At 49.0% G+C, this 22,763-nt stretch overlaps 1 protein-coding gene across 3 annotated transcripts in view; it reads right to left on the bottom strand.

The window, feature by feature from the left end:
* LOC115120619 (CCR4-NOT transcription complex subunit 2-like) overlaps positions 1-22,763 on the bottom strand; it is a 142,395-nt gene that overhangs the window by 9,516 nt on the left and 110,116 nt on the right. For 2 of the 3 annotated variants that reach the window (XM_065021313.1, XM_065021314.1), the window contains exons 7-13: positions 18,036-18,161; positions 15,295-15,419; positions 9,628-9,748; positions 7,478-7,634; positions 1,620-1,681; positions 1,473-1,522; positions 362-462 (exon numbers count right to left, since the gene is read on the bottom strand). In XM_065021313.1, coding sequence (XP_064877385.1) covers positions 362-462; positions 1,473-1,522; positions 1,620-1,681; positions 7,478-7,634; positions 9,628-9,748; positions 15,295-15,419; positions 18,036-18,161 — 742 coding nt within the window. Of the gene's footprint in view, positions 1-281; positions 463-1,472; positions 1,523-1,619; positions 1,682-7,477; positions 7,635-9,627; positions 9,749-15,294; positions 15,420-18,035; positions 18,162-22,763 lie in introns of all 3 variants that reach the window. The other variant, XR_010464499.1, reaches the window with a different exon arrangement.

Raw genomic sequence — 22,763 nt, 5'->3', positions numbered from 1 at the left:
GGCAGAAGGGGTCCTGCCTACATAGAGGTGGCAGAAGGGGTCCTGACTACAGAGGTGGCAGAAGGGGTCCTGACTACATAGAGGTGGCAGGCTACATAGAGGTAGCAGAAGGGGGTCCTGACTACATAGAGGTGGCAGAAGGGGGTCCTGACTACATAGAGGTGGCAGAAGGGGCCAGACTACATAGAGGTATGTTCTGCTTCATGTTCCACGTCAGTACCACTACAACCCAGAGGAGGGCGCTCATTCACAAGAAAAGGTGAGTAAAACAAACACCTCACCAAGCCTGTTACCATAGCAGACACTAGCTAGCCCAGCTGAGGAGCATCCTTCACACAGTGTGGTGTGTCTGTATACGTACAGCTCTACTGCTGCCAGCAGCTGGAGGAGGTCTCCTCCGTTCATGTAGTAAAGATAGAAAAGCAGGTCCTCCCCATACCGAGACAGTTTGATTGCAGCAAGCTGGAAGGAGGAGAGGGAGAGGAAGAGAGAGAGAGGGGAGGAAAAGAGGGGAAAGAGAGAGGGGAGGAAAAGAGAGAGAGGGGAGGAAAAGAGAGAGAGGAAAGAGCGAGAGAGGAAAGAGAGCGAGAGAGGAGAAAGAGAGCGAGAGGAGAAAGAGAGCGAGAGGAGAAAGAGAGCGAGAGGGGAAAGAGAGCGAGAGAGGAGAAAGAGAGCGAGCGAGAGGGGGAAAGAGAGCGAGAGGGGAAAGAGAGCGAGCGAGAGGGGAAAGAGAGCGAGAGGGGAAAGAGAGCGAGAGGGGAAAGAGAGCGAGAGGGGAAAGAGAGCGAGAGGGGAAAGAGAGCGAGGGGAAAGGAGCGAAAAAGAGAGCGAGGGGAAAGAGAGCGAGAGGGGAAAGAGAGCGAGAGGGGAAAGAGAGCGAGGGGAAAAGAGAGCGAGGGGGAAAGAGGGAGCGAGGGAAAGAGGGGAAATAGCGAGGGGAAAGAGAGAGAGAGGGGGAAAGAGGGAGAGGGGGGGAAGAGGGAGAGAGGGGGAAAGAGAGAGAGAGGGGGAAAGAGGGAGGGAAAGAGGGAGAGGGGTGGAGGGGGAGGGGGAAAGAGGGGAGGGGAAGAGGGAGAGAGGGGGAAGAGGGGAGGGGAAGAGGGAGAGGGGTGGAGGGAGAGGGGCAACAGGTTATTGATCTAGTCAGCTACCTGGCACCAACAGAAGCTAACCGTGCCATTCTTATCTCAACTAGATAAAGATGATTCAACTCTCACAGTGGACAGAGCAGTTACAACAAGTGTTGCTCGTGCACCCAAACAGAGGGGCCAATAACACGAGGGCCAAAACCACAACGTTACATTGAGCTGGTTAGAAAGGTACTTTAACCATCCTTAATGAACAACTTAGAAGAAGGTCTGAATCAGACAGGTGCGGGGGGGCTGCCATAAGGGTGAATGGTGGTGTGTTGTGGCCATGATGTGGCCAACAGCAACCCAACCCTGGGTTTATTCTGTCTCTGAGGTACATACCTTGTCCCTTATGTGAATGTTGGTTAAATACTCAGATGGAACATGGAAGTCTGGAAGGGAAGAGAGAAGTGGTTAGAGAGAACCAGACGGGGAAACTGGCAGAATCTATCCCACCTCCAGAGCACTCTGGCTGGGTAGGATACGTACCGATGTCCTGGGGTCGACACGGTGCTGACGCCCAGGGAGATGCAAACTTGGGGTACAGATTTCTGAAGGACGAGAAAGTGGTCATGTTGTTACTGACAGATTATTTTGTTGCCATGTCAACAGGTTACAATGGCGTGTCCTTCTTTTTGTTTTTAGATTAAAAAAAAAAAGACAATTGGACATAATAGCAGCCTATTGTCCAATGAGTGTGTGTTTTTCAGGGGCTACAGCAGAGATCAGCTGCCTGCTACTACTCTCAGGCTGCCAGCTGCCTGCTTACTACTCTCAGGCTGCCAGCTGCCTGCTACTACTCTCAGGCTGCCAGCTGCCTGTCAGGCTGCCTGCCTGCTACTACTCTCAGGCTGTCAGCTGCCTGCTACTACTCTCAGGCTGTCAGCTGCCTGGCTGTCAGCTGCCTGCTACTACTCTCAGGCTGTCAGCTGCCTGCTACTACTCTCAGGCTGTCAGCTGCCTGCTTACTACTCTCAGGCTGCCAGCTGCCTGCTACTACTCTCAGGCTGCCAGCTGCCTGCTTACTACTCTCAGGCTGCCAGCTGCCTGCTACTACTCTCAGGCTGCCAGCTGCTGCCTCTCAGGCTGCCAGCTGCCTCTGCCAGCTCAGGCTGCCAGCTGCCTGCTACCCTCTCAGGCTGGCTGCCTGCTACTCCTCTCAGGCTGTCAGCTGCCTGCTACTCCTCTCAGGCTGCAGCTGCCTGCTACTCCTCTCAGGCTGTCAGCTGCCTGCTACTCCTCTCAGGCTGTCAGCTGCCTGCTACTCCTCTCAGGCTGTCAGCTGCCTGCTACTCCTCTCAGGCTGTCAGCTGCCTGGCTGTCAGCTGCCTGCTCTCCTCTCAGGCTGTCAGCTGCCTGCTTACTACTCTCAGGCTGTCAGCTGCCTGCTTACTCAGGCTGTCAGCTGCCTGCTACTCCTCTCAGGCTGTCAGCTGCCTGCTACTCCTCTCAGGCTGTCAGCTGCCTGCTACTACCCTCAGGCTGTCAGCTGCCTGCTACTCCTCTCAGGCTGTCAGCTGCCTGCTACTCCTCTCAGGCTGCTCAGCTGCCTGCTGCCAGCTGCCTGCTACTACTCTCAGGCTGCCAGCTGCCTGCTGCCAGCTCTACTCTCAGGCTGCCAGCTGCCTGCTACTACTCTCAGGCTGCCAGCTGCCTGCTACTACTCTCAGGCTGCCAGCTGCCTGCTACTACTCTCAGGCTGCCAGCTGCCTGCTACTCCTCTCAGGCTGCCAGCTGCCTGCTACTACTCTCAGGCTGCCAGCTGCCTGGCTGTCAGCTGCCTGCTACTACTCTCAGGCTGTCAGCTGCCTGCTACTCTCTCAGCTGCCTGCTACTACTCAGGCTGTCAGGCTGCCAGCTGCCTGCTGCCTGCTACTACTCTCAGGCTGTCAGCTGCCTGCTACTACTCTCAGGCTGTCAGCTGCCTGCTACTACTCTCAGGCTGTCAGCTGCCTGCTACTGGCTGTCAGCTGCCTGCTACTACTCTCAGGCTGTCAGCTGCCTGCTACTACTCTCAGGCTGCCAGCTGCTGCTACAGCTGCCTGCAGCTGCCTGCTACTACTCTCAGGCTGCCAGCTGCCTGCTACTACTCTCAGGCTGCCAGCTGCCTGCTACTCTCAGGCTGCCAGCTGCCTGCTACCCTCTCAGGCTGCCAGCTGCCTGCTACTACTCTCAGGCTGTCAGCTGCCTGCTCAGGCTGCCAGCTGCCTGCTACTACTCAGGCTGCCAGCTGCTCAGGCTGCCAGGCTGCCTGCTACTCAGGCTGCCAGCTGCCTGCTACTACTCAGGCTGTCAGCTGCCTGCTACTCTCTCAGGCTGCCAGCTGCCTGCTACTCTCAGGCTGCTACTCTCTCAGGCTGTCAGCTGCCTGCTACTACTCTCAGGCTGTCAGCTGCCTGCTACTACTCTCAGGCTGCCAGCTGCCTGCTACTACTCTCAGGCTGTCAGCTGCCTGCTACTACTCTCAGGCTGCCTGCCTGCTACTACTCTCAGGCTGTCAGCTGCCTGCTACTACTCTCAGGCTCAGGCTGCCTGCAGCTGCCTACTACTCTCAGGCTGTCAGCTGCCTGCTACTACTCTCAGGCTGTCAGCTGCCTGCTACTACTCTCAGGCTGCAGCTGCCTGCTACTACTCTCAGGCTGCCAGCTGCCTGCTACTACTCTCAGGCTGCCAGCTGCCTGCTACTACTCTCAGGCTGTCAGCTGCCTGCTACTACTCTCAGGCTGTCAGCTGCCTGCTGCTACTACTCTCAGGCTGCCAGCTGCCTGCTACTACTCTCAGGCTGCCTGCTACTACTCTCAGGCTGCCTGCTACTACTCTCAGGCTGCCTGCTACTACTCTCAGGCTGCCTGCTACTACTCTCAGGCTGCCTGCTACTAGGCTGCCTGCTACAGGCTGCTGCTCAGGCTGCCTGCTACTACTCAGGCTGCAGGCTGCCAGCTGGCTGCCTGCTACTACTCTCAGGCTGCCAGCTGCCTGCTACTACTCTCAGGCTGCCAGCTGCCTGCTACTACTCTCAGGCTGCCAGCTGCCTGCTACTACTCTCAGGCTGCCAGCTGCCTGCTACTACTCTCAGGCTGCCAGCTGCCTGCTACTACTCTCAGGCTGCCAGCTGCCTGCTACTACTCTCAGGCTGCCAGCTGCCTGCTACTACTCTCAGGCTGTCAGCTGCCTGCTACTACTCTCAGGCTGTCAGCTGCCTGCTACTACTCTCAGGCTGTCAGCTGCCTGCTACTACTCTCAGGCTGTCAGCTGCCTGCTACTACTCTCAGGCTGTCAGCTGCCTGCTACTACTCTCAGGCTGTCAGCTGCCTGCTACTACTCTCAGGCTGTCAGCTGCCTGCTACTACCCTCAGGCTGTCAGCTGCCTGCTACTACTCTCAGGCTGTCAGCTGCCTAATACTACTCTCAGGCTGTCAGCTGCCTGCTACTACTCTCAGGCTGTCAGCTGCCTGCTACTACTCTCAGGCTGTCAGCTGCCTGCTACTACTCTCAGGCTGTCAGCTGCCTAATACTACTCTCAGGCTGTCAGCTGCCTGCTACTACTCTCAGGCTGTCAGCTGCCTGCTACTACTCTCAGGCTGCCTGCTACTACTCTCAGGCTGTCAGCTGCCTGCTACTACCCTCAGGCTGCCTGCTACTACTCTCAGGCTGTCAGCTGCCTGCTACTACTCTCAGGCTGTCAGCTGCCTGCTACTACTCTCAGGCTGCCAGGATGAGACAACATGTAGCAGGATGACTGATTAGTGAAGGCTGCTCATCTTCTTATGACTGGAGGAGGGAGATGCCAAGAGATGTGTGTGAAAGAGCCACTCCTCGCACCGTTCCCGTAACAGCCCGTTCTACTCCCAGTAACAGCCCGCTCTACTCCCAGTAACAGATCAGACAAACTGTCACTATTATCTTCAGAAGGACTGTTATAGTAGAGATCAGCCAAACTGTCACTCTTGCCCTCCACATCACCTGACACTGAATCCTGGCCTCTAATTGGCTGCTAAAGACAGCCATTACATTTTTGTGTTTATTTTACCGTTATTTTACCAGGTAAGTTGACTGAGAACATTCTCATTTACAGCAACGATCTGGGGAATAGTTACAGGGGGGAGGAGGGGGGATGAATTAGCCAATTGGAAGCTGGGGATGATTAGGTGAACATGATGGTTTGAGGGCCAGATTAGGAAGTTAGCCAGGACACCCACCCCTATTCTTATGATAAGTGTCATGGGATCTTTAGTGACCACAGAGCGTCAGGACACCCATTTAATATCCTACACAGGGCAATGTCCCCAATCACTGCCCTGGGGCATTGGGATATATTTTTTTAGACCAGAGGATAGAGTGCCTCCTACTGGCCCTCCAACACCACTTCCAGCAGCATCTGGTCTCCCATCCAGGGACCGACCAGGACCAACCCTGCTTAGCTTCAGAATCAAGCCAGCAGTGGTATGCAGGGTGGTATGCTGCTGGCTCACCTCTGACCAATCAATAGCGCAGGTGATCCAGAGTGGGCGGGTGTTAGGTGTGTGGCTCCCTGAGACAACACACAGGCTATGATCAGACAGCCTTCAGTGGCTTAGCAGTTATCTTTACACTGTACGCACACACAGTGCACGTGCACAGCTGACATTTGGTGCATGAGAAATGCTTAACAGAAGCCTTTGGTCTGAGGGGCGTCGTCACCAAACACAGGAGATGCAACTCCACGAACCCTCCAGCTATGTAGATAATGAAACTAGTCACATCACCACCCACAGACAGACAGCAGTTACCCTACACAGCAGTTACCCTGCACAGCACAGACAGAGAGACAGCAGTTACCCTACACAGCAGTTACCCTACACAGCACAGACAGAGAGACAGCAGTTACCCTACACAGCACAGACAGAGAGACAGCAGTTACCCTACACAGCACAGACAGAGAGACAGCAGTTACCCTATACAGGCAGAGTAGAGCAGCTGGACCACATTGTATTGTTACTGTGTAATGAGACACACACACACACACCGTCTCTGTCAGCTGAACGCACATCACATTAGACAGACAGACAGCAGCTACTCCTCACATCACATTAGACAGCAGCTACTCCTCACATCACATTAGACAGACAGACAGCAGCTACTCCTCACATCACATTAGACAGCAGCTACTCCTCACATCACATTAGACAGCAGCTACTCCTCACATCACATTAGACAGACACCTGCTGCTGCTCATCACAGCAGACAGACACAGCAGCTACTCCTCACATCACATTAGACAGACAGACAGCAGCTACTCCTCACATCACATTAGACAGACAGACAGCAGCTACTCCTCACATCACATTAGACAGACAGCAGCTACTCCTCACATCACATTAGACAGACAGCAGCTACTCCTCACATCACATTAGACAGACAGCAGCTACTCCTCACATCACATTAGACAGCAGCTACTCCTCACATCACATTAGACAGACACCTGCTGCTGCTCATCACAGCAGACAGACACAGCAGCTACTCCTCACATCACATTAGACAGACAGACAGCAGCTACTCCTCACATCACATTAGACAGACAGACAGCAGATACTACTCACATCACATTAGACAGACAGACAGCAGCTACTCCTCACATCACATTAGACAGACAGACAGCAGCTACTCCTCACATCACATTAGACAGACAGCAGCTACTCCTCACATCACATTAGACAGACAGCAGCTACTCCTCACATCACATCAGACAGACAGCAGCTACTCCTCACATCACATCAGACAGACAGCAGCTACTCCTCACATCACATCAGACAGACAGCAGCTACTCCTCACAGCACATCAGACAGACAGCAGCTACACCACACATCAGACAGACAGACAGCAGCTACACCACACAGCACATTAGACAGACAGACAGCAGCTACACCACATTAGACAGACAGACAGCAGCTACTCCTCACATCACATTAGACAGACAGTAGCTACTCCTCACAGCACATGACAGACAGACAGCAGCTACTCCTCACATCACATTACAGACAGACAGATAGCAGCTACACCTCACATCGCATTAGACAGACAGTAGCTACTCCTCACAGCACATGAGACAGACAGACAGCAGCTACTCCTCACATCACATTAGACAGACAGCAGCTACTCCTCACATCAGACAGACAGCAGCTACTCCTCACAGCACACCAGACAGTTTATTATACTGCATCTACTGATGGATAATGAAGCTTCACTCCGTCTGACTCCATAAGTTAAGAGTCTAACTACGGCTGCAGCCTAAACTGCTCCTGGATCAGTTATTCCCAGGTCCCGTTGAGAGAGTTTCTAAATAATGTCCTAGAGAAGACCAGACTTACTCTGGCGAGTTGAGGTTGAGTCCTAGTGTTGTCAGGTCGCTGCCCAGTGCCAGGTGCACCATGCCAGGGTCCGTCTCCGCTGCCCTGATGAACGTTAACAAGCCAATCATCCCAAACTGGTCTGTTACCATGCCCCCAGGAATGTTCGTCACACGTCCTGGATGGGAGGAGGGGAAAGACCAATGAGGATGGGACCCTCGTGTGTTTGAGTGTGTGTGTGTGTTTGAGTGTGTGTGTGTTTGAGTGTGTGTGTGTGAGTGTGTGAGTGTGTGAGTGTTTGAGTGTGTGTGAGTGTTTGAGTTTGTGTGAGTGTTTGAGTTTGTGTGAGTGTTTGAGTTTGTGTGTGTGTTTGAGTGTGTGTGTGTGTGTTTGAGTGTGTGTGTGTTTGTGTGTGTGTGTGAGTGTGTGAGTGTTTGAGTGTGTGTGAGTGTTTGAGTTTGTGTGTGAGTGTTTGAGTTTGTGTTTGAGTTTGTGTTTGAGTGTGTGTGTGTGTTTTGAGTGTTGTGTGTGTGTTTGAGTGTGTCACGTGTTTTGAACTGTGTGTGTGTGTTTGAATGTTTCTTGTGTGTTTGAGTCATCACCTGTACCAGGTCTTCCTAGTCATCACCTATGTTTGAGGTCTTCCTGTCATCACCTATGGTCTTTTGAGTGTCACCTGTGGTCTTCCTGAGTCATCACCTATGTTTGAGGTCTTCCTAGTCATCACCTATGGTCTTTGACCTAGTCATCACCTAACTGGAGTTGAACGTTGACCTCTTCCCGGCTGATGATAAAATGACCAGGTTACTTGTTCCTGACCACGGAAAAGTCTTCCTAGTCAAAACGTTGTAATGTCTTCCAACTAGTCCAATGCCTTTCTTGTAGGTCTTCCTAGTCATCACCTATACCAGGTCTTCCTAGTCATCACCTATACCAGGTCTTCCTAGTCATCACCTATACCAGGTCTTCCTAGTCATCACCTATACCAGGTCTTCCTAGTCATCACCTATACCAGGTCTTCCTAGTCATCACCTACACCAGGTCTTCCTAGTCATCACCTACACCAGGTCTTCCTAGTCATCACCTATACCAGGTCTTCCTAGTCATCACCTATACCAGGTCTTCCTAGTCATCACCTATACCAGGTCTTCCTAGTCATCACCTATACCAGGTCTTCCTAGTCATCACCTATACCAGGTCTTCCTAGTCATCACCTATACCAGGTCTTCCTAGTCATCACCTATACCAGGTCTTCCTAGTCATCACCTATACCAGGTCTTCCTAGTCATCACCTATACCAGGTCTTCCTAGTCATCACCTATACCAGGTCTTCCTAGTCATCACCTATACCAGGTCTTCCTAGTCATCACCTATACCAGGTCTTCCTAGTCATCACACCTATACCAGGTCTTCCTAGTCATCACCTATACCAGGTCTTCCTAGTCATCACCTACACCAGGTCTTCCTAGTCATCACCTATACCAGGTCTTCCTAGTCATCACCTATACCAGGTCTTCATAGTCATCACCAACACCAGGTCTTCCTAGTCATCACCTATACCAGGTCTTCCTAGTCATCACCTATACCAGGTCTTCCTAGTCATCACCTATACCAGGTCTTCCTAGTCATCACCTATACCAGGTCTTCCTAGTCATCACCTATACCAGGTCTTCCTAGTCATCACCTATACCAGGTCTTCCTAGTCATCACCTATACCAGGTCTTCCTAGTCATCACCTATACCAGGTCTTCCTAGTCATCACCTATACCAGGTCTTCCTAGTCATCACCTATACCAGGTCTTCCTAGTCATCACCTACACCAGGTCTTCCTAGTCATCACCTATACCAGGTCTTCCTAGTCATCACCAACACCAGGTCTTCCTAGTCATCACCTACACCAGGTCTTCCTAGTCATCACCTACACCAGGTCTTCCTAGTCATCACCTACACCAGGTCTTCCTAGTCATCACCTACACCAGGTCTTCCTAGTCATCACCTACACCAGGTCTTCCTAGTCATCACCTATACCAGGTCTTCCTAGTCATCACCTACACCAGGTCTTCCTAGTCATCACCTATACCAGGTCCTCCTAGTCAGGTCCTTGAGGTTTGATGGAGTGAAGGACAGAGTGAAGGACAGGGTGAAGAAGAGAGAGAGGAATTGAGCCTCACCGTCCGGTAACACCTGTATGCCTTTCTTCAACTGGTTGTTGTTCTGGGCTGTTGAGCTCTTGTCCCCGGGGAACTTGGGCCCATCTGTGCTGCTGGAAGTCTTACCTGAAGAGTTTAGATTCTGAAAGAGGTGACAGGAAGAGAAGCAGGGTTTAGATTCTGGAGAGAGACAGGAAGAGGAGCAGGGTTTAGATTCTGGAGAGACAGTAAGAGAAGCAGGGTTTAGATTCTGGAGAGAGACAGTAAGAGAAGCAGGGTTTAGATTCTGGAGAGAGACAGTAAGAGAAGCAGGGTTTAGATTCTGGAGAGACAGTAAGAGAAGCAGGGTTTAGATTCTGGAGAGAGACAGGAAGAGAAGCAGGGTTTAGATTCTGGAGAGAGACAGGAAGAGAAGCAGGGTTTAGATTCTGGAGAGAGACAGGAAGAGAAGCAGGGTTTAGATTCTGGAGAGAGACAGGAAGAGAAGCAGGGTTTAGATTCTGGAGAGAGACAGGAAGAGAAGCAGGGTTTAGATTCTGGAGAGAGACAGGAAGAGAAGCAGGGTTTAGATTCTGGAGAGAGACAGTAAGAGAAGCAGGGTTTAGATTCTGGAGAGAGACAGTAAGAGAAGCAGGCTTTAGATTCTGGAGAGAGACAGGAAGAGGAGCAGGGTTTAGATTCTGAGAGAGACAGTAAGAGAAGCAGGGTTTAGATTCTGGAGAGAGACAGTAAGAGAAGCAGGGTTTAGATTCTGGAGAGAGACAGTAAGAGAAGAAGGGTTTAGATTCTGGAGAGAGACAGTAAGAGAAGCAGGGTTTAGATTCTGGAGAGACAGTAAGAGAAGCAGGGTTTAGATTCTGGAGAGAGAACAGGAAGAAGAAGGGAGTTTAGATTCTGGAGAGAGGGACAGGTAAGAGAAGCAGGGTTTAGATTCTGGAGAGAGGACAGGAAGAGAGAGCAGGGTTTAGATTCTGGAGAGAGACAGAAGAGAAGCAGGGTTTAGATTCTGGAGAGAGAGACAGGAAGAGAAGCAGGGTTTAGATTCTGGAGAGAGACAGGAAGAGAAGCAGGTTTAGATTCTGGAGAGAGAACAGGAAGAGAAGCAGAGTTTAGATTCTGGAGAGAGGAACAGGAAGAGAAGCAGGGTTTAGATTCTGGAGAGACAGGAAGAGAAGCAGGGTTTAGATTCTGGAGAGAGACAGGAAGAGAAGCAGGGTTTAGATTCTGGAGAAAGAGACAGGAAGAGAAGCAGGGTTTAGATTGTGGAGAGAGACAGGAAGAGAAGCAGGGTTTAGATTCTGGAGAGAGAACAGGAAGAGAAGCAGGGTTTAGATTCTGGAGAGAGACAGGAAGAGAAGCAGGGTTTAGATTCTGGAGAGAGACAGGAAGAGAAGCAGAGTAGATTCTGGAGAGAGAACAGGAAGAGAAGCAGAGTTTAGATTCTGGAGAGAGAGACAGGAAGAGAAGCAGAGTAGATTCTGGAGAGAGAGACAGGAAGAGAAGCAGGGTTTAGATTCTGGAGAGAGACAGGAAGAGAAGCAGGGTAGATTCTGGAGAGAGACAGGAAGAGAAGCAGGGTTTAGATTCTGGAGAGAGGGACAGGTAAGAGAAGCAGAGTTTAGATTCTGGAGAGAGAACAGGAAGAGAAGCAGAGTAGATTCTGGAGAGAGGAACAGGAAGAGAAGCAGAGTTTAGATTCTGGAGAGAGGGACAGGAAGAGAAGCAGGGTTTAGATTCTGGAGAGAGACAGGAAGAGAAGAAGCAGAGTAGATTCTGGAGAGAGACAGGAAGAGAAGCAGAGAGAGAGAGACAGGAAGAGAAGCAGAGTAGATTCTGGGAGGGATGAAGAGGCATAGTGAAAGAGTACATTCTACACAGGGAGGAAGAATCTGTTCGAGTCCCAGTATCTTTCCCTGTGCAGGTTGGTTCTCCTCAGAACACTAAAGATACAGTCTAATAACGTCACTGACACGGTCTTCACTAAATTGGAACTACTTCCTGTTCTGGGATAAATAGAACTACACTTCAGAACAGAAAAACAGGGAAACTAACACTGGCTTTTAACTTCTGGGTGCCAGGGGCAGTATTTTCAGATCCTGATGAAATGCCCAAATTCAACTGCCTGCTATCATCCCCAGAAAATAAATATGCATATTATTAGTAGATTCTGGATAGAAAACACTCTGAAGTTTCTAAAACTGTTTGAATCATGTCTGTAAGTATAACAGAACTTATTTAGCAGGCGAAACCCCGAGGACAAACCATTCAGATTTTTTTGTTGTGGAGGTCACTCTCTTGTCAATGCAGTTCCTATCGATTCCACTGGATGTCAACAGTCTTTAGAAATTGGTTGAGATTCCTTTGTGTATTGAAGAAAGCAGGGTTTATCTTGAACAAGGGTCACAGGAAGTGTACTGTTAGATTCTGGAGAGAGCGTGACCAGAAAGCTAGCTTCAGTTTAAATCGATTATTTATGTTAAAAAAATACCTCAAGTTGTATTACAAAAGTAGTTTGAAATGTTTTGGCAAAGTTTACAGGTAACTTTTGAGATATTTTGTAGTCACGTTGAGCAAGTTGGAACCAGTGTTTTCTGGATCAAACGCGCAAATAAAAATGGACATTTTGGATATATATGGACAGAATTAATCGAACAACAGGACCATGTGTGATGTTTATGGGACATATTGGAGTGCCAACAGAAGAAGCTTCATCAAAGGTAAGGCATGAATTACATGTTTATTTCTGCGTTTTGTGTCACGCCTGCAGGGTTGAAGCAGAGTAGAAATATGCTTCTCTCTCTTTGTTTACTATGGTGCCATCCTCAGATAATAACATCGGTTTGATTCTGGAGAAAAGCTTTTTTGAAATCTGACATGATGGCTGGATTCACAACAAGGAGATTTAATTTGCTATATTGCATGTGTGATTTAATGAAAGTTAGATTTTTATAGTAATTTATTTGACTTTCACGCTCTGCATTTCTGGCTTTTGGGAACAGGAAGCGTCCCACATATCCTGGAGAGAGGTTAAAGAGCCCTCCTACAATGGATTTCAACAGCCACGCCCAAGTAAAAGCAGCTCACATGTCCCTCATCCGTCTCCCTCTCAATCCATTAGATGCTGTTTCAGACAGTGACAGGAAGATTTCCCCAGCAGCTCTCATACCCCCTGCTACTAGAACACATGTCCCTCATCCGTCTCCCTCTCAATCCATTAGATGCTGTTTCAGACAGTGACCGTGAAGACTTCCCCAGCAGCTCTCATACCCCTGCTACTAGAACACATGTCCCTCATCCGTCTCCCTCTCAATCCATTAGATGCTGTTTCAGACAGTGACCGTGTTGATTTCCCCAGCAGCTCTCATACCCCCAGCTACTAGAACATGTCCCTCATCAGTCTCCCAGAGTAATCCATTAGATGCTGTTTCAGACAGTGACCGTGTTGACTTCCCCAGCAGCTCTCATACCCCCTGCTACTAGAACACATGTCCCTCATCCGTCTCCCTCTCAATCCATTAGAGATGCTGTTTCAGACAGTGACCGTGTTGACTTCCCCAGCAGCTCTCAACTACCCCCTGCTAAATAGAACACATGTCCCTCATCAGTCTCCACTCTCAATCCATTAGATGCTGTTTCAGACAGTGACCGTGTTGACTTCCCCAGCAGCTCTCATACCCCTGCTACTAGAACACATGTCCCTCATCCGTCTCCCTCTCAATCCATTAGATGCTGTTTCAGACAGTGACCGTGTTGATTTCCCCAGCAGCTCTCATACCCCTGCTACTAGAACAGAACTTATTTAGCACATGTCCCTCATCCGTCTCCCACTCAATCCATTAGAGATGCTGTTTCAGACAGTGACCGTGTTGACTTCCCCAGCAGCTCTCATACCCCCTGCTACTAGAACACATGTCCCTCATCCGTCTCCCTCTCAATCCATTAGATGCTGTTTCAACAGTGACCGTGTTGATTCCCCAGCAGCTTCATAATGCTACTAGAACACATGTCCCTCATCCGTCTCCCTCTCAATCCATTTTGATGCTGTTTCAGACAGTGACCGTGTTTTCCCCAGCAGCTCTCATACCCCCTGCTACTAGAAATGGACATGTCCCTCATCAGTCTCCCTCTCAATCCAGGAGATGTGTTTCAGACAGTGACATGTTGACTTCCCCAGCAGCTCTCATAGGCTAAACACATGTCCCTCATCCGTCTCCCTCTCAATCCATTAGATGCTGTTTCAGACAGTGACCGTGTTGACTTCCCCAGCAGCTCTCATACCCCCTGTTACTAGAACACATGTCCCTCATCAGTCTCCCTCTCAATCCATTAGATGCTGTTTCAGACAGTGACCGTGTTGAAATCCCCACAGCTCTTGACCCCCTGCTACTAGAACACATGTCCCTTAATCCGTCTCCCTCTCAATCCATTAGATGCTTTTTAGACAGTGATTTGACTTTCCGCTCAGCTTTACCCCCTGCTACTGGAACACATGTCCCTCATCCGTCTCCCTCTCAATCCATTAGATGCTGTTTCAGACAGTGACCGTGTTGATTTCCCAGCAGCTCTCATACCCCCAGCTACTAGAACACATGTCCCTCATCCGTCTCCCTCTCAATCCATTAGATGCTGTTTCAGACAGTGACCGTGTTGATTTCCCCAGCAGCTCTCATACCCCCTGCTACTAGAACACATGTCCCTCATCCGTCTCCCTCTCAATCCATTAGAGATGCTGTTTCAGACAGTGACCGTGTTGATTTCCCCAGCAGCTCTCATACCCCTGCTACTAGAACACATGTCCCTCATCCGTCTCCCTCTCAATCCATTAGATGCTGTTTCAGACAGTGACCGTGTTGATTTCCCCAGCAGCTCTCATACCCCTGCTACTAGAACACATGTCCCTCATCAGTCTCCCTCTCAATCCATTAGATGCTGTTTCAGACAGTGACCGTGTTGATTTCCCCAGCAGCTCTCATACCCCCTGCTACTAGAACACATGTCCCTCATCCGTCTCCCTCTCAATCCATTAGATGCTGTTTCAGACAGTGACCGTGTTGATTTCCCCAGCAGCTCTCATACCCCCTGCTACTAGAACACATGTCCCTCATCCGTCTCCCTCTCAATCCATTAGATGCTGTTTCAGACAGTGACCGTGTTGATTTCCCCAGCAGCTCTCATACCCCTGCTACTAGAACACATGTCCCTCATCCGTCTCCCTCTCAATCCATTAGATGCTGTTTCAGACAGTGACCGTGTTGATTTCCCCAGCAGCTCTCATACCCCTGCTACTAGAACACATGTCCCTCATCCGTCTCCCTCTCAATCCATTAGATGCTGTTTCAGACAGTGACCGTGTTGATTTCCCCAGCAGCTCTCATACCCCCTGCTACTAGAACACATGTCCCTCATCCGTCTCCCTCTCAATCCATTAGATGCTGTTTCAGACAGTGACCGTGTTGACTTCCCCAGCAGCTCTCATACCCCCTGCTACTAGAACACATGTCTCTGCAACATGAATCAATAATAAGTTAGTTTGTCCTAGTTTAGTTCCAGGTCTCTCTACCCATCGACGAAGCCTCAGAGCTGAGCTACATGAGTCACACAGGCGATGATCAACTCCACTCAGCAGGAACACCACCAAACGGACCTTATATCAAATGTCTAAGTTCCTCCTAGAGATGAAAGACCCACCGTTTTGCTGTCGTCGTTGTTGGACGTGGGGTCCTTGTAGTTGGGACCAGGCAGTGCAGGGAAGTCCTCGTTATGGATGGAGAAGTCTTGGGACTGTTCGTTGGAGGGTTTGGTGACCATTCCAACTGCAGTACAGGAGGACAGGATGGACAGGCTGTAGCTCAGGTAAATACAGGGACAGAGAAGATCTTATCTCTCCGGAAGACAACCATCAATATCATCGCATCCCAGCAACCCAGAGGCAAAGGTAAACATGTTTTATTTTCTCACAGACTGGGACACACTCTCACCATAGAGAGCCCTCCCAGCCAGTGGGTTGAGGAGAGGAGGGGGTCTCACCATAGAGAGCCCTCCCAGCCAGTGGGTTGAGGAGAGGAGGTAGGGGGTCTCACCATAGAGAACCAGTGGGTTGAGGAGAGGGGGTAGGGGTCTCCAGCCAGTGGGTTGAGGAGAGGAGGTCTCACCATAGAGAACCAGTGGGTCTCACCATAGAGAGCCCTCCCAGCCAGTGGGTTGAGGAGAGGAGGGGGGTCTCACCATAGAGAGCCCTCCCAGCCAGTGGGTTGAGGAGAGGAGGTAGGAGGTCTCACCATAGAGAACCAGTGGGTTGAGGAGAGGAGGTAGGAGGTCTCACCATAGAGAACCAGTGGGTTGAGGAGAGGAGGTAGGAGGTCTCACCATAGAGAACCAGTGGGTTGAGGAGAGGAGGGGGTCTCACCATAGAGAACCAGTCCCAGCCAGTGGGTTGAGGAGAGGAGGTAGGAGGTCTCACCATAGAGAACCAGTGGGTTGAGGAGAGGAGGTAGGAGGTCTCACCATAGAGAACCAGTGGGTTGAGGAGAGGAGGTAGGAGGTCTCACCATAGAGAACCAGTGGGTTGAGGAGAGGAGGTAGGAGGTCTCACCATAGAGAACCAGTGGGTTGAGGAGAGGAGGTAGGAGGTCTCACCATAGAGAACCAGTGGGTTGAGGAGAGGAGGTAGGGGGTCTCACCATAGAGAACCAGTGGGTTGAGGAGAGGAGGTAGGGGGTCTCACCATAGAGAACCAGTGGGTTGAGGAGAGGAGGTAGGGGTCTCACCATAGAGAACCAGTGGGTTGAGGAGAGGAGGTAGGAGGTCTCACCATAGAGAACCAGTGGGTTGAGGAGAGGAGGTAGGAGGTCTCACCATAGAGAACCAGTGGGTTGAGGAGAGGAGGTAGGAGGTCTCACCATAGAGAACCAGTGGGTTGAGGAGATGAGGTAGGGGGTCTCACCATAGAGAACTAGTGGGTTGAGGAAAGGGGTTAGGGGGTCTCACCATAAGGAGCCCTCACAGCCAGTGGGTTGAGGAGAGGAGGTAGGGGGTCTCACCATAAGGAGCCCTCCCAGCCAGTGGGTTAAGGAGAGGAGGTAGGGGGTCTCACCATAAGGAGCCCCCCAGCCAGTGGGTTGAGGAGAGGAGGTAGGGGGTCTCACCATAAGGAGCCCCTCCAGCCAGTGGGTTGAGGAGAGGAGGTAGGGGGTCTCACCATAAGGAGCCCTCCCAGCCAGTGGGTTGAGGAGAGGAGGTAGGGGGTCTCACCATAAGGAGCCCTCCCAGCCAGTGGGTTGAGGAGAGGAGGTAGGGGGTCTCACCATAAGGAGCCCTCCCAGCCAGTGGGTTGAGGAGAGGAGGTAGGGGGTCTCACCATAGAGAACCAGTGGGTTGAGGAAAGGGGTTAGGGGGTCTCACCATGAGGAGCCCTCACAGCCAGTGGGTTGAGGAGAGGAGGTAGGGGGTCTCACCATAAGGAGCCCTCCCAGCCAGTGGGTTGAGGAGAGGAGGTAGGGGTCTCACCATAGAGAACCAGTGGGTTGAGGAGAGGAGGTAGGGGGTCTCACCATAGAGAACCAGTGGGTTGAGGAGAGGAGGTAGGGGGTCTCACCACCCTCCCAGCCAGTGGGTTGAGGAGAGGAGGTAGGGGTCTCACTCCCTCCCAGCCAGTGGGTTGAGGAGAGGAGGTAGGGGGTCTCACCATAGAGAACCAGTGGGTTGAGGAGAGGAGGTAGGGGGTCTCACCATAGAGAACCAGTGGGTTGAGGAGAGGAGGTAGGGGGTCTCACCATAAGGAGCCCTCCCAGCCAGTGGGTTGAGGAGAGGAGGTAGGGGGTCTCACCATAGAGAACCAGTGGGTTGAGGAGAGGAGGTAGGGGGTCTCACCATAAGGAGCCCTCCCAGCCAGTGGGTTGAGGAGAGGAGGTAGGGGGTCTCACCATAAGGAGCCCTCCCAGCCAGTGGGTTGAGGAGAGGAGGTAGGGGGTCTCACCATAAGGAGCCCTCCCAGCCAGTGGGTTGAGGAGAGGAGGTAGGGGGTCTCACCATAAGGAGCCCTCCCAGCCAGTGGGTTGAGGAGAGGAGGTAGGGGGTCTCACCATAAGGAGCCCCCCCAGCCAGTGGGTTGAGGAGAGGAGGTAGGGGTCTCACTCCCAGCCAGTGGGTTGAGGAGAGGAGGTAGGGGTCTCACCATAAGGAGCCCTCCCAGCCAGTGGGTTGAGGAGAGGAGGTAGGGGTCTCACCATAAGGAGCCCTCCCAGCCAGTGGGTTGAGGAGAGGAGGTAGGGGGTCTCACCATAAGGAGCCCTCCCAGCCAGTGGGTTGAGGAGAGGAGGTAGGGGGTCTTAGGGGGTCTCACCATAGAGAACCAGTGGGTTGAGGAGAGGAGGTAGGGGGTCTCACCATAGAGAAACAGTGGTTTGAGGAGAGGAGGTAGTGGGTCTCACCATAAGGAGCCCTCCCAGCCAGTGGGTTGAGGAGAGGAGTAGGGTTCCCACCTCCTTCCCTCCGACTCCGGTCTGCTAACGCTGGGAAGTCTGACAAGTCCAGACCTGTCACGTTTTCACTTCCGTCTACAGCAGGAAGAGAGACAGGACAAGAGAACAGTTAGTAAAGTCACCTCCCAATGCATTTAAAAAGCCTTTCAGCAGATAAAACAAGCTTCCAGAGCCTCATAGCAAACCTCTAGTCAGTTACAGAGAAACAAATCTCCATCTAGTTAGTTAGAGAAACAAACCTCCATCTAGTCAGAGAAACAAACCTCCATCTAGTCAGAGAAACAAACCTCCATCTAGTCAGTTAGAGAAACAAACCTCCATCTAGTCAGAGAAACAAACCTCCATCTAGTCAGAGAAAACAAACCTCCATCTAGTCAGAGTCAGAACAAACCTCCATCTAGTCAGAGAAACAAACCTCCATCTAGTCAGTTAGAGAAACAAACCTCCATCTAGTCAGTTAGAGAAACAAACCTCCATCTAGTCAGTTAGAGAAACAAACCTCCATCTAGTCAGTTAGAGAAACAAACCTCCATCTAGTCAGTTAGAGAAACAAACCTCCATCTAGTCAGTTAGAGAAACAAACCTCCATCTAGTCAGTTAGAGAAACAAACCTCCATCTAGTCAGTTAGAAACAAACCTCCATCTAGTCAGTTAGAGAAACAAACCTCCATCTAGTCAGTTAGAGAAACAAACCTCCATCTAGTCAGTTAGAGAAACAAACCTCCATCTAGTCAGTTAGAGAAACAAACCTCCATCTAGTCAGTTAGAGAAACAAACCTCCATCTAGTCAGTTAGAGAAACAAACCTCCATCTAGTCAGTTAGAGAAACAAACCTCCATCTAGTCAGTTAGAGAAACAAACCTCCATCTAGTCAGTTAGAGAAACAAACCTCCATCTAGTCAGTTAGAGAAACAAACCTCCATCTAGTCAGTTAGAGAAACAAACCTCCATCTAGTCAGTTAGAGAAACAAACCTCCATCTAGTCAGTTAGTCAGAAAACAAACCTCCATCTAGTCAGTTAGAAAACAAACCTCCATCTAGTCAGTTAGAGAAACAAACCTCCATCTAGTCAGTTAGTCAGAAACAAACCTCCATCTAGTCAGTCCATCTAGTCAGAGAAAACAAACCTCCATCTAGTCAGTTAGAGAAACAAACCTCCATCTAGTCAGTTAGAGAAACAAACCTCCATCTAGTCAGTTAGAGAAACAAACCTCCATCTAGTCAGTTAGAGAAACAAACCTCCATCTAGTCAGTCTAGTCAGTTAGAGAAACAAACCTCCATCTAGTCAGTTAGAGAAACAAACCTCCATCTAGTCAGTTAGAGAAACAAACCTCCATCTAGTCAGTTAGAGAAACAAACCTCCATCTAGTCAGTTAGAGAAACAAACCTCCATCTAGTCAGTTAGAGAAACAAACCTCCATCTAGTCAGTTAGAGAAACAAACCTCCATCTAGTCAGTTAGAGAAACAAACCTCCATCTAGTCAGTTAGAGAAACAAACCTCCATCTAGTCAGTTAGAGAAACAAACCTCCATCTAGTCAGTTAGAGAAACAAACCTCCATCTAGTCAGTTAGAGAAACAAACCTCCATCTAGTCAGTTAGAGAAACAAACCTCCATCTAGTCAGTTAGAGAAACAAACCTCCATCTAGTCAGTCAGAGAAACAAACCTCCATCTAGTCAGTTAGAGAAACAAACCTCCATCTAGTCAGTTAGAGAAACAAACCTCCATCTAGTCAGTTAGAGAAACAAACCTCCATCTAGTCAGTTAGAGAAACAAACCTCCATCTAGTCAGTTAGAGAAACAAACCTCCATCTAGTCAGTTAGAGAAACAAACCTCCATCTAGTCAGTTAGAAAACAAACCTCCATCTAGTCAGTTAGAGAAACAAACCTCCATCTAGTCAGTTAGAGAAACAAACCTCCATCTAGTCAGTTAGAGAAACAAACCTCCATCTAGTCAGTTAGAGAAACAAACCTCCATCTAGTCAGTTAGAGAAACAAACCTCCATCTAGTCAGTTAGAGAAACAAACCTCCATCTAGTCAGTTAGAAAACAAACCTCCATCTAGTCAGTTAGAAGAAACAAACCTCCATCTAGTCAGTTAGAAAAACAAACCTCCATCTAGTCAGTTAGTCAGAAAAACAAACCTCCATCTAGTCAGTTAGAGAAAAACAAACCTCCATCTAGTCAGTTAGAGAAAAACAAACCTCCATCTAGTCAGTTAGAGAAACAAACCTCCATCTAGTCAGTTAGAGAAACAAACCTCCATCTAGTCAGTTAGAGAAACAAACCTCCATCTAGTCAGTTAGAGAAACAAACCTCCATCTAGTCAGTTAGAGAAACAAACCTCCATCTAGTCAGAGAAAACAAACCTCCATCTAGTCAGTTAGAAAACAAACCTCCATCTAGTCAGTTAGAGAAACAAACCTCCATCTAGTCAGTTAGAAACAAACCTCCATCTAGTCAGTTAAGAAACAAACCTCCATCTAGTCAGTTAGAGAAACAAACCTCCATCTAGTCAGTTAGAGAAACAAACCTCCATCTAGTCAGTTAGAGAAACAAACCTCCATCTAGTCAGTTAGAGAAACAAACCTCCATCTAGTCAGTTGGAGAAACAAACCTCCATCTAGTCAGAAACAAACCTCCATCTAGTCAGTTAGAAACAAACCTCCATCTAGTCAGTTAGAGAAACAAACCTCCATCTAGTCAGTTAGAGAAACAAACCTCTCTAGTCAGTTAGAGAAACAAACCTCCATCTAGTCAGTTAGAGAAACAAACCTCCATCTAGTCAGTTAGAGAAACAAACCTCCATCTAGTCAGTTAGAGAAACAAACCTCCATCTAGTCAGTTAGAGAAAAAACCTCCATCTAGTCAGTTAGAGAAACAAACCTCCATCTAGTCAGTTAGAGAAACAAACCTCCATCTAGTCAGTTAGAGAAACAAACCTCCATCTAGTCAGTTAGAGAAACAAACCTCCATCTAGTCAGTTAGAGAAACAAACCTCCATCTAGTCAGTTAGAGAAACAAACCTCCATCTAGTCAGTTAGAGAAACAAACCTCCATCTAGTCAGTTATCTAGAGAGAAACAAACCTCCATCTAGTCAGTCCATCTAGTCAGAAAAACAAACCTCCATCTAGTCAGTTAGAGAAACAAACCTCCATCTAGTCAGTTAGAGAAACAAACCTCCATCTAGTCAGTTAGAGAAACAAACCTCCATCTAGTCAGTCCATCTAGAGAGAAAAACAAACCTCCATCTAGTCAGTTAGAGAAACAAACCTCCATCTAGTCAGTTAGAGAAAACAAACCTCCATCTAGTCAGTTAGAGAAAACAAACCTCCATCTAGTCAGTTAGAGAAACAAACCTCCATCTAGTCAGTTAGAGAAACAAACCTCCATCTAGTCAGTTAGAGAAACAAACCTCCATCTAGTCAGTTAGAGAAACAAACCTCCATCTAGTCAGTTAGAGAAACAAACCTCCATCTAGTCAGTTAGAGAAACAAACCTCCATCTAGTCAGAGAAACAAACCTCCATCTAGTCAGAGAAACAAACCTCCATCTAGTCAGTTAGAGAAACAAACCTCCATCTAGTCAGTTAGAGAAACAAACCTCCATCTAGTCAGTTAGAAACAAACCTCCATCTAGTCAGTTAGAAAAAACCTCCATCTAGTCAGTTAGAGAAACAAACCTCCATCTAGTCAGTTAGAGAAACAAACCTCCATCTAGTCAGTTAGAGAAACAAACCTCCATCTAGTCAGTTCCATCTAGTCAGAAAACAAACCTCCATCTAGTCAGTTAGAGAAACAAACCTCCATCTAGTCAGAGAAACAAACCTCCATCTAGTCAGTTAGAGAAACAAACCTCCATCTAGTCAGTTAGAGAAACAAACCTCCATCTAGTCAGTTAGAGAAACAAACCTCCATCTAGTCAGTTAGAGAAACAAACCTCCATCTAGTCAGTTAGAGAAACAAACCTCCATCAAACCTCCATCTAGTCAGTCCATCTAGTCAGTTAGAGAAACAAACCTCCATCTAGTCAGTTAGAGAGAAACAAACCTCCATCTAGTCAGTCAGTCTAGTCAGTTAGAGAAACAAACCTCCATCTAGTCAGTTAGAGAAACAAACCTCCATCTAGTCAGTTAGAGAAACAAACCTCCATCTAGTCAGTTAGAGAAACAAACCTCCATCTAGTCAGAGAAAACAAACCTCCATCTAGTCAGTTAGAGAAACAAACCTCCATCTAGTCAGTTAGAAAACAAACCTCCATCTAGTCAGTTAGAGAAACAAACCTCCATCTAGTCAGTTAGAGAAACAAACCTCCATCTAGTCAGTTAGAGAAACAAACCTCCATCTAGTCAGTTAGAGAAACAAACCTCCATCTAGTCAGTTAGAGAAACAAACCTCCATCTAGTCAGTTAGAGAAACAAACCTCCATCTAGTCAGTTAGAGAAACAAACCTCCATCTAGTCAGTTAGAGAAACAAACCTCCATCTAGTCAGTTAGAGAAACAAACCTCCATCTAGTCAGTTAGAGAAACAAAGTCAGTTCTAAACAAACCTCCATCTAGTCAGTTAGAGAAACAAACCTCCATCTAGTCAGTTATCTAGAGAAAAACAAACCTCCATCTAGTCAGTTAGAGAAACAAACCTCCATCTAGTCAGTTAGAGAAACAAACCTCCA

The sequence above is a fragment of the Oncorhynchus nerka genome, linkage group LG8 (assembly GCF_034236695.1).
Source record: "Oncorhynchus nerka isolate Pitt River linkage group LG8, Oner_Uvic_2.0, whole genome shotgun sequence".
Classification (NCBI taxonomy): Eukaryota; Metazoa; Chordata; class Actinopteri; order Salmoniformes; family Salmonidae; genus Oncorhynchus; species Oncorhynchus nerka.
The sequence above is the reverse complement of the archived record's forward strand: the minus strand, read 5'-3'. Positions and strand labels throughout refer to the sequence as shown.